This window comes from Rhamphochromis sp. 'chilingali' (assembly GCF_963969265.1).
Source record: "Rhamphochromis sp. 'chilingali' genome assembly, chromosome: 17".
Taxonomy (NCBI): Eukaryota; Metazoa; Chordata; class Actinopteri; order Cichliformes; family Cichlidae; genus Rhamphochromis; species Rhamphochromis sp. 'chilingali'.
In genome coordinates this window covers 31,373,457-31,385,654 of record NC_137944.1, presented here as the reverse complement: position 1 = coordinate 31,385,654, position 12,198 = coordinate 31,373,457, and the positions used below count along the sequence as shown (strand labels likewise).

Here is a 12,198-nt window from a genome sequence, read left to right as displayed (position 1 = left end):
ACTATTGCCAATATTAATAAAACTAAAAAGTGTAGGCCATATTTTTATTATGTTTTTTTAAAAAGAGAATTTCACAAAGTCTTCCTACAATTCTCAAATTAATTTGTAGAACACCCCAGATTGAGAATATAACTTTGATGACAGAGATTTGCTCCTTCATTTTGCTCTGCTCTGCCTACATAGAAACCTGACACCGGGTCATTTGCATACTAACAGTGATTGGATGTTTAGCTAGGGGGCGGGTGAGTGGGGGTTCTGTGCAGAGTGCGCACAAACAGAGCAGCGAGGGAAATAGCGAAGAGGTGAGACCATGTCATTTGTGCCTTTTCCAGCGGATTTTTCACCTACTGTAGTAAATCTTGTCCATAATTAGTTTGTGGGTAATCTATTATTTTCATTCTCAACTTCTAAAAGTTTGACTTAAGGGGGCAGGACGTTTGTTATGTCCAGAAGAACACAATCAACTTTTTGAGATTTTCTTACCTAGATGACTCAGCATTTATCAAGTCAAACTACTACAATGTGTACAATATACAATGTTAAAAGAGTTGTCACGTTTTAAACATAACTAAATATTTTTTAATCATCTATAAGTATTAATCATTGTATTTAAACAAAAATTCATGGATTTAAAAATAAATCAGTACAGTCTTCCCTAGTTCAATTAAGTCATTTAACTACACATGCATCATTGGGACAAGGTCTTATGCAAGACTAACCACAATGCTGAATTTTCTAGAAGGCAGCCACGATTTTGTCTAGGCGCTAGGTACAGCCATGTAAATTCACCTGATGTCTAAATCATCTTCAAATTGGCAGATTTTTAAATAAGGTTTGGCAGAATGGTTGCTTCAAACCTTCTTAATCAAATAGTGCTGTATTTACATTTTATAGTTGATACCAGAGTTTGCACTTACTGTGAAAGCACAGGAACAACGTTTAAGCACTTAAATATGAAATTAAAACCAAACCTTTTTTTATTATTGTAGACAAATATAATTATTTAGTTTTAATTGAGCCATTAATTAAGCATAATTAAATGTGCTTTAAAAATATCTCTGAACACCAAATTCTATAAGCCCCACATTTAAATTATTTGATGATATGTAAAAACCATCAAATGTCATTAAATAGATGTCATTAAAATGGAAATGATACTTACCTTAGAAGGGTCGTTTCGAATGAAGAACTTGTGTTTTTGGGGTTTCTCTCTTCTGATCTAACCAACTTTATACACTCATCGCTCTCTCTCGTGAGTTCTCGATCTTTCCTGTTGGCTCTCATCTCATCTCATGGTGACGTAATAGGCAGAGACGCAAACTTCTCTGCCATTGGGGTTAGACACAGAGCCGGACAAACAGGATTTAAGCACTCAAACAAATCCTTCCTAAGAGATTAACTATTGCCACTGACCCTGTGACTATTCTGTGAGGAAAGTGATGCAAGAAAAAAGTTTGATTATGAATTAATAAACAGAAATATATCAAGTGCAAACTTACAGGTTAAAATGAAAGAACTCGTTTACTTTGAGGTGTTATTCTCCTTCTATTCCACTAGATAACACCAAAGTAAGGAAGTTGTAATCAACAGAGAACAGGAAACATGGACTCGGGTCTGAGAGAAATCATCTGCTGCTGATCCATTGAGAAGAAATGACATCCATGTCTGTCCTGGGACAGGGTGATGATGCAGGAGTATGACTATCAAAGCAACTACAACAACTTGTGTTGTTGTAGTTGTTGTGTTGTTTCCTGTTGTGTTGTTTCCTGTTGTGTTGTTTCCTGACAGAATCTCAGTTTTCCTACATCATGTTTCATCACAATATAGAAATGTATCATCACATGACGTGTTGTCTGGATATGTGGCATTCCTCAGTGAAGACTCAACCACCTCAAGTACATGCTGGAAAATGCTTTAAGCTGTTTTTGGACCTCAGTACACAAACAATGAATGTTAATTCTCAGCATCTGTTAACACACAAGAGACTAAACTATGAGGTGTGGCTCCAAGTCTATGTAACTAGAAGCAGCTTCAATAACCGCACCTTATATGACTGAATGAACGTCAGAGAAAGGCCGAGATCAAACCTGCTCAGCTATATTTTATGAACTGCTGTGTGTGCTGTTAAACAAAAAAAAAAAATCCCTCGTGGGATCAATGAAGTATCTATATATCTAAAGTCTTTACAAATAAACTATTTACATAAAATGACTCACTCACACTGAGGTTGTTTTAGGATTAAAGAAATCAGTTTGTGCCTTTAAAGACCTTAGACTGTAAGAATCCTTTACCCTCACAAGCTACTAACTAGAGCAGGGCGATATGACCAAAAATATTTATCACGATATACATTTGAAAATTTGCGATAACGATATAACTGACGATATAATTGACACTAGACAAAATACTTTACAACTCCACAACTTTATTAGTGCAAAAAAAACCCATCAATGTATTTTCACTTAAACAACATGAAACATGAAATTTCCCCTTGTGGGACTAACAAAGGTATCTTATCTTATCTTAAGCACAAGCAGAATTCATGCGTAAGGCACACAGGACTCTAAGGGGTAACTGATTTTAAGTGTGCCGTATTTTCCAAAAAACACAGTAATAACGACGGCCCGCTAGCATGCTCTACCAAAAATATTGCTTTGCTGTGTATCTGACGGACGAAAGCTAAACCAGTTCCACACCACTGAAGTTGCAGCATTTTTACAAACCAATTCTGATTCATCCGTTTCCTTCAACGATCTGCTTTTGCCCTTCTCATTCTCCGTCGCTGGCACGCTTTTTCCGCCATTTGCGTATGAAAACAAAAGCACTGCACATGCGCATTTTACCCATATTCTATCGCGATATTTCATTTTCTTATCGTTGCCCAACATTATACCGGTAATACCGTGAACGGTATGATATGGTCCAGCCCTACTACAAACTCGATGGTTTTTGAAGGGAAACATGTGAGATGAGATCATACTATCCTAATGTGAGAAACATGAAGCTAAAGTTAACTACAGCTGTGTGTGCACCTCCATTAAAAAGGAAATGGCAGCGAGATTCGATGTAAATGTTGCCAGGTCAAGCTAGCTGATCAAAACTCTGCTACAATATGCTCAGTCATTTGAAATGCGGGTATTGTTCCAATTCCCAATACTGGCCTAAAAACTGGCCCCATCAAACAGCATGTGATGACACGCTGACACGCATCAATCTGACCTGGGTCCTGGAGAAAATTCCGACCCAGATGAAGGCCCGAAGAAAGCAAAAGAGGTATACTGGGGACAAACTGAGCCAATTCTGCTATGCCTGGTGCACGGGGAAAAATTATCAATATCCTCTTTGTGACATTTTTGTTTGGGGATGTGCTGTGTGATTTTCCTAATGTGAAATATGTGCTGTGGCTCCAAAAGGTTGGGAAAGATATTTTGTTGACCTACCCAAGTTGCTCACCGTTTTAGAGAACACTAATTTGTTGACCTTTTGAGATCTCGTCCATGATTAATCCTGCTACAGCCCCATTTGAACTTACCTCATAATATGAAGATTCATGTTTCCCAGCTGAAACTAGTTTCGTAGGAGACCAGAAACCTAAGTTATGGAAAGCAATCTGCTCCTACTGTTGACAGTTTGTCTTTTAAAATCTATGCAATGACAGACGAAGTACCTAATTTACCTCTACACAAACACACTGTCATGGTCCTGAGTTTGGTGACTCAGTGTTTATGCTTTTGATTATTAATATTCTTTGTTTCAGTTAAGTTCTGGTCATATCTTTTGGAGTTTTCTAGATCTTTGGTTTTGCCTGTATGCCTCCTCTGTGTTACACGTCCCTTGTCTAGTTTCTTGTCTAGCATCTCCTGTCTCCCCCCAGTCAGTTGTGTCTCCTTGTCAAATCCATGTCTCTGTGTCTGTCTCCTGTTTGCTGTTTTCCTTTGACAATCTTGCATCCTTTGTTAATGTTTCCAGTTTTGCTTCCTTTCTGTCTTGTTACGTCAGATTAGTCCAAGCTGTGTTTCCCACCTGTTTCCCATTTCCCTCGTTACTCCCTTGTGTATTTAAGCCCTGTGTTTTCCTCTGCCCGTTGTCATGTTGTCCCATGTGCTGTGTGTTTCTCATGTCCCTGGGATTATCTAGGTCCCTGCTTTCTAGTGTTTTAGTTCTAGTGTTCCAGTTTAGGTTTACTTTCTGTGAGTTTTGGGTTTTTGTTTGATTTCTTCTACAGCGGTATGGGGCGCCGTTTGTAAAGTGAAACATGCTGAAATTAACAGCAACATTTTTCCACATTTAGCTCAAATCCTTACAAAAACATGTTTTTTTGAGTAATTTTTTTACAACATTTAGTAAAATATTTGTAACTTTTCATCAAATATTAAATCTAAATATTATATTTAAATCTAAATGTTAAAAGTTAAATCTAAATGTTAAATGTTAAATCTAAATGTTTAGGCTACAATGCAAATTTATTGTACGGATCAATGGAAATACCAAAATAAAAGCTTCCCGAAAACCTCCGGTGCAAAATTGTGTCTGTTCTCCTCCTCACTTCTCCCCGCCATGTGCTGCTTCACTTCTTGCCTACGAGCATGTCCAGCGATTTTGCTGGACATGTGCTGCAGCGATTGTGAAGTGGAGACTGCAGCTGCTAAGAGTGCACTACTGCTGAACCTTTGGATGGCCGACAAAACGGATCTTCCGATGTTTTCAGCTAAATCGCCGGACGTGCTTTCTCATGGTCCGTGCCGGGTTATGGCTGAATTCCAATGGAATGACGGTCCCGCCATAATAGACGTTCCAGCCACGTGTTCCAGCCCTAAACCTAACCTTATCCCTAACTATAACCTTATTCCTAACCAGTTAAATGACGTAAAATAGCGTTTTCCAAAGCGATTTTTAGAAAATGAACGAACATGTGTAGATTGAGTCCAAACGGTTCTCATGTGCTCTCCTTTTTCCAATGCCGTAATTTAGGAACATGTTGGGTACCCGAAAGCATAAAATGTTGACAATTTGTCACCCAGCGAAAATTATTACGCTTTGGGAGTGAGAACGTGTCTGACCACTACCGGCACACTTTTGCACCGGAGGTTTTCGGAAAGCTTTTATTTTGGTATTTCCGCTGATCCGTGCAATAAATTTGCATGTTAGCCTAAACATTCCAATGCAGTACTTTTCCTTTATCTACTTAAAGTTCGTTTAAAAGCCGATCTAATTAAACCTTCAGCACTAGCGCCGTCCTCGCCTCAGTAGTTAAACTCTGACAGCTGCCAGGTTTTGGGGCAGCATGACTCATTATATTTGGCTGTTTCCCATCAGGAGTCACGTACCGCCTGCGGGTTACGAAGACAGGCGGGCACAAAATTGCAGACCGCCATCTTAGATTGACAATCAACACACATCCAGTCACAAAATGGCCGACAACCATGTAAAGAATGATAGATACCTAGATTGATGACCACAAAAGAAAAGAGTCGTGTTTATACTCAAACGTGTGCGTGTAAATATTTTAACGTACGTGTTTTTGTGTGTATGTCTTCGTATGTACGTTTGTTTGTGTCTCGAAGCTTTTGTCTAATCACCGTAGCGCCTTATCACTGCACCACACTTCAGAGGCGGGAACTCCCCGCTCTTCATGCTTTCACTTTCCTTTTTGTGTAATGCTTTTCATTCAGCGCCAAAACTGACCAAACTAAAAACACACCCAAAGTCTTGTAACTGAAAACATGACGTCTGTGATTCTCTGTCACAGTTTGTGTTTTGGTTTTGTTTTTTGCAGTGCTTTACATCAAACAGCCACATAATTAATATCACTAAAGTGAATAATACTGATAATCTGATTTCAGAGCTTTGCTCTGCAGGTAAATATTTCCTGCTGGTGTTTATGCAGATGTTTCTTCGCCACGTTCCACCCACCGAAACGCTGCTGCAGACCGAGTGGAACAGGTTTTTACTCTGTGCAGTGAAGGCCTGATGTCTAATGACAAACACTGACATCATAAATTTTACTGAAATATCTCAGAAAATCATGATGAAATATGAAAACACTCATGTCAAAATTTATGCACCTCCCCAATGGCAGCGTCCTCCACTGAACCCAGCACACTTCAAAGAAACTGACCTGATGGCGTTCACCCGACTCTCAAACTCACAGATCCCAGTCTGATCTGATGGATCAAGGTCAGATCATCTGAAGCCCACTGTGTAAACTCCAGGACCCAAAGGATCAAATGTCAACATCCAAACACTGCATGACACCCTCCACGGGTCCTGTTTCCATCCTCGATGGTTCACAGCTGGACCGTGTTAGGATCTGTTAGGATGTGAGGATCCTAACACGGAGGATTTAACCTTCAAGTCACCAAGTGTGTGCTACACCATTTTCAGTCTTTAAAGTATTTCCTACCATGATATCGTTCATTTATTCTCCAACAACTTTTCATAGTTTTCACAGGGTCGTGGAAAGTTCTTGCTTAATGCCCAAAGTGTCAATGCAGACAGAGCAGAGTAATTTCCTTTGGGCTAAAAATGACTGAAAGCCATGTTTGATGATATTTAAGCATTTTTAGAATATCAGTCACAGATAAAGACGAATCATTTTATTGTCATTGTGTCTTCATACAATAAGATTTTATTTTGCAGGTCTCAGCACAGAAAAGATGAGACACTAAGCTCGCCCTTTTACATGCACATAAACACGCACACCTGGACATACACACAAAAAAGAAAGACTCTATATAAAGCAGCGCTATCAAACTCCACCATGTGTGCGGGTCTGCAGAATAAACATGAGCAAAAAGTCACAGAACTGACATGGATTTCACAGCTCTGGGGAAGAAGCTGTCTCTCAGTCTGGTGGTGTATAAACAGTATGTCTGTGAAGGTTCTCAGTCATCCAGGTCATTGTAGTTAAAGGAGCTTGCGAAGAAAAGCGTCTGGACTTCTTTAAGTTGCTTGAAGACGTTTCACCTCTCATCCGAGAAGCTTCTTCAGTTCTAAGGTCAAATGGTGGAGAGTCCCAGATATAAACCTAGTGGGAGTATCCCCCCACAGAGGGACAAAAGGACCCCCTGATGATCCTCTAATCACCTGAGCCAAGGTGTGAAATTGGGTGTGGGACCCAATCAGCCAGAGTTTCGGGTGTGTTCATTGTGAAACCTGGCCCCACCTTGTCATGCGAATTCCTGAGGTCAGATGGCCCAGGATGTGAGTGGGCGTTAAGGCGTCTGGGAAGGGATCTCAAAACTGGATTATAGATGGCAGAGAGTTGGTGTCGTAAACCCCCGCCTCTGTTCAAAGATGGTCGCTCACAGTGGACATAGATGGCTTCTTTCACTCCTCTTTCAAACCATCTGTCCTCAGACCTCTACATTGGAGAGACCTAACAGCCACTTCACAAGCGCATGGCACAACACAGAAGAGCCACCTCCACAGGACAAGACTCAGCAGTCCATCTGCATCTTAAGGATAAAGGACACTCTTTCGAGGATGCCAATGTTCACATTTTGGACAGAGAGGACAGATGGTTTGAAAGAGGAGTGAAAGAAGCCATCTATGTCCACTGTGAGCGACCATCTTTGAACAGAGGCGGGGGTTTACGACACCAACTCTCTGCCATCTATAATCCAGTTTTGAGATCCCTTCCCAGACACCTTAACGCCCACTCACATCCTGGGCCATCTGACCTCAGGAATTCGCATGACAAGGTGCGGCCAGGTTTCACAATGAACACACCCGAAACTCTGGCTGATTGGGTCCCACACCCAATTTCACACCTTGGCTCAGGTGATTAGAGGATCATCAGGGGGTCCTTTTGTCCCTCTGTGGGGGTCACTCCCACTAGGTTTATATCTGGGACTCTCCACCATTTGACCTTAGAACTGAAGAAGCTTCTCGGATGAGAGGTGAAACGTCTTCAAGCAACTTAAAGAAGTCCAGACGCTTTTCTTCGCAAGCTCCTTTGACTACGTGTATAAACAGTCCATTTCCAGGGTGGGTGGGGTCTGCAGCGATACATGTTTGTTTGGATCCGACCAGCGAGTCTAGATGTTAAAGTTGACTTTGAACAATCCCCAGTGGCGTGTCCAGCGGGGTGGCCTGGGGGGGCACAGGCCACCCCCCCAACCAGACTGGCCACCCCAGGTGCCACCCCAAAGGCAAAACAATAAAATTCAATCAAATGTACGATTATGTTTTCACGGTGAAGCTCAGATATCCGAGTGTAAGTGAATGCAGCATCGGCTTCTGCGCTATGTGCATCACGTTAGCAAAGGTAGGAGAGCCAAGCATGAAAGACGGCACTGCAGGACACAATTTTTCGGTGAAAGAAAATGAGGACAGAATAAATGTCCCGGTAAGTAATATTAAGTTTGTTGAGTTTAGTAAACTTTGGTGAAATTAGAATCCCAAGGAAAAAATAACACTTAAAGAATTATTGCAGCCGTCGAATATTTCAGACAGTATGCTACTGAGGGGAGCTAACATAAGAGTTATGAGTTATAAGATATAATCTAAGTCGTAACATTGCTGTATGGAGCTGCAGATTTGGTTGCAGGTTAACATAGCTGGACTGGCCATCGGGCATACCGGGCATATGCCTGGTGACTTATTTTTTATTTTTTTTGTAATGGCACGAACAATGAGAGGTGGTGGATTGGCCAGATGCAGGTCGATGTGTAAAAATAACTCAGTTGTTTGGTGGTGGCTATGACGGGGCTTCCACAGAGGCCAGCAGGTGGGTGAGGGAAAGGGGAGGCAGGAGGAGAGGCCCGAGGCAGCCGCCAGTCCGAGTGTCAGGTGAACTGAACTTCAGGTAAGTATGACCTGCAGTCTATCTGGGTCAGATATAAACCAAGTTTAGGTGGAGTTTATTTTCGTTGTGCTGACTTTTTACCGTCAGTTACAATAACTCGTACTGCTACTAGCTAGCATGACGGAGTTTTTATACAGCTGGGTGGTTGCTATGATGTTACTGATAGTGAACTTTATTTTATTCATAAGGTTAGTAGAGTTGCCAACGGCTCCTTAAAAAATGGAATGGTCCCTCATTCAGAGAAAATATTACATGTTTCGTATTGAGCTGAGAAGAGACGCAGTTTGTCCCGGACTTTCGCTATAATGGAAAAAAAGACACAAAGCTGGAGTTATTCTGTCGTTACGCTGCACAGCTGCCTCTTCTTCTCTCATCCTCTCCCCCTGCCTCTCCTGTTGCTACTTCAATCATGAAACTGATCAATGATCAGCTGATCGGCTTTTCTCTCTTGTTTGTTTATCGCCCACTTTGCGCCAGAAAGAGGAAACTAGCAGATGTCACCAGGATCCTTTTCTAAGTAGCTGACAGCTGGTAACTGTGCAGGGGCGGGTCTAGCAAAGTTTTGCCAGGGGGGCAGGTAGGGCATTAACAGGGAGAGGGGGGCACAAAGAAATACTTCTCTTTCTTATTCTCATTTAAAATATCTCGCTTTTATTAAATAATTATCTAAATCTTACAACCAAAGTTTTTATCGGATGTAAAATGTATAGAAATCATACAAATACCAACAAGACTGTACATCACTGTCACAGCAGTGTTTGTTTTCATTCAAAGGCTTTATGGCTTTAATACCTGGTGGGCCGGTCTCTAGGCAAAATGCCCGATTTTCTGTCCCAGTCCAGCCCTGCAGGTTAATACTGGCAGTGTCACCATGCCAGCTGACTGTATTTCATCATCAGCCAGTGTTGTTCTTTATCAATATTACCAAAGTTTACCATAAGGCAGCATATAAAATATTTACTTGCTTTCAGGTTTTATTCAAATGTTAGTCTTTTCATTTGTTTCCCCACTTTTTTCCTGTTTCAAAATCAAACACCAGTTTGTGAGAAGATTATCTTCTTCTTTTTTTAATAGGCAGATAAAGTTTTACATTGGCATTGGCTAATTTGTCAATTGTTTGTTACAAATGTTCGTATTTTAATATTCAAAAATGTTTTTGCCCAAAACATATGTGCACTATATGTCAGTAAAAATACTATGCAAATGTTGCTGTCCTTGACTGCTGAATAAACACTGACTGATTGTATCTCTTGTACTTTATCAACGCAGTATCTAAAAACTTTGCACTGTAGTGGTTAAAATCTCATTCTAATAAGAGTTAAAAGCGCATTCGGTTATTAGGTTTATAGGATTATGGTTAAGGGTTGGTAGAGTTTTTTTAAACATTATCTGCCAATTACATCTGCCACCCTTCTCCAAATCTGTGCCCCTACCTGGCCCCCCCAACAAAAATTTTCTAGACACGCCACTGTCCTGCTCTAAATCTATTTTATACACTGAACAGTTGACGTGGTCCCCTAATCAAGATAAGATAAGATAACTCTTTATTGTCATTGCACAGTCATACATAGTACAGTAGTACAATGAAATTGGAAAAACTGTCCTACGTCGGCAGTACATATAACACAACACGACACGATATGACACAGCACAACGCAACAAACAACACAACACAGTATATTAACTTAGTATAAAAAAGAAGAATAAGTGTATGTGTATTGCACACTGTTATTATTGCACATTAATCATACATAGATGTAAAAAAAAAAGGACGGAAGTGATGTTGTAGGTGACGTCAGACGCCGGAGATTTTGGCGGAGAAAAAGCAAATGGTAGCATAGAGTTTAACAAAGGTTTTCCAAGCTTCAGTATTACCAAATATACTAATCAATTGTCATATAACTAACAACATCTGTTTTATCATCTCTAACACCCTGGAGGACAACGGGGAGAGTTTAGACGCTCTCCAAGATTACATCGACCGCTGTTTTCAAGATTTAGTAATGCATAAGGCCCAGAGTGCATCTTCCCCGGCCAAAATCGAGACGCCGTCATCGAAGAGAAGTCGCCAGGCAGACTCCCCCGGTACAACATCGCCTGCCGGCAAAGACATCGCAGAAATCCTGGAGTCAATCGACAAGCGATTGTCCAGTTTCGATGCGAGGCTGTCCCTGGTGGAGATTTTACACCGGGAATTTAAATCTCTGAGAGAATCCCTGGAATTCAGCCAGCGGCAGGTGGAAACGCTTGCCGCTGAAAATGCCACGCTACGGGAGTCGGTTAAATCTCTCACCGATAACGTGACCCAGCTAAACATTGAAAATAAAAAAATAAAAGAGTCCGTTATCGATCTACAAGCCCGTAGCATGAGAGATAATCTTGTGTTTTCTGGTATTCCAGAAACTGCCGGAGAGGACGCAGAGGCAACGGTGAAAAGCTTCATTAAAATCCACCTGAAGCTGCCGGAGGACACCGTAAAGAACATCGACTTCGATAGAGTACATCGCTTGGGGGGCGCGCGGTCGCGGACCGGGAGACCACGGCCTATTGTGGCCAAATTCAGCCAATTCAAACAAAAGGAACAGGTGAAGAGTCGCGGCAGAGAGCTGAAAGGAACGGACTTCAGCGTGAACGACCAGTTCCCCAAAGAGATCCTGGAACGACGCAAGGTCCTGTTCCCAGTTCGACGTAGCTTTATCCAGAAAGGCTCCCGTGCTGTCATCGCCGTGGACCGGCTCTACGTGGACGGACAGCTGTACCGCGACCCCGGCACCACACCGTGGTTATACTGACTGCACTCCAGATAAGAACCCGCTACACTCTTTTCTTATTCATTCACACTTTCTCCTTTAAAATGTGTTTAACCTAGTAATATCAATATGATGTCATAGCAGATATAACACCGTCACCCTCCGTCATTGCTTTAATTGGAATTTTTCCGTTTCGTTTCCTTTTTTTTTGTTGTCGCTCACAGTTCATGTGGTTTCTTTCTTTCTCTTGTCTTTCACTGCTGTGGCCACTTACTCCCCCACTCACCTACAAACAACACCCTCTATTTCTCCATATTTTCACAACACGATCACGCAAACACATCAGCTCAACGGCAGCACATTCACAACAGCCTCACAGCACGCACAGACTTGCAGGACACATAAGCAAGCCACGCTTGTTCATATTAGTGAATAATCACACACATAGTCAGACTTATGGAGTCTCTCACCACACTTCTTTTTCTCTTTCTATTTATAAACAAGGGATGTTTCCATATTCTCTCCACCTGTCTAAACGAAACACCCAGCATACATCATTAAACATACACGCACAATTAAGGGCATGCTGAGGTTTGTCACATGGAATGTAAATGGAGCTGGCACCAGAGGAAAGAGGTT

The 12,198-nt window shown here is 41.5% G+C and overlaps 1 protein-coding gene across 1 annotated transcript; it reads left to right on the top strand.

Moving 5' to 3' along the window:
• The first annotated feature begins 10,587 nt into the window (after positions 1 to 10,587).
• On the top strand, positions 10,588 to 11,680 carry LOC308384990 (uncharacterized protein). The gene is made up of 2 exons (XM_080863700.1): positions 10,588 to 10,894; positions 11,210 to 11,680. Exons 1-2 carry the CDS (start codon positions 10,813 to 10,815, stop codon positions 11,599 to 11,601), a joined length of 474 nt encoding a protein of 157 aa, XP_080719826.1. The 5' UTR covers positions 10,588 to 10,812; the 3' UTR covers positions 11,602 to 11,680.
• Positions 11,681 to 12,198: the final 518 nt, after the last annotated feature.

Coding starts and splice junctions, on each gene's coding strand:
- LOC308384990 (XM_080863700.1), top strand. CDS start 10,813: ATGCATAAGGCCCAGAGTGCATCTTCCCCGGCCAAAATCGAGACGCCG. Junction 10,895..11,209: donor TCGCCAGGCAGACTCCCCCG/GTACAACATCGC, acceptor CTGGTATTCCAG/AAACTGCCGGAGAGGACGCA.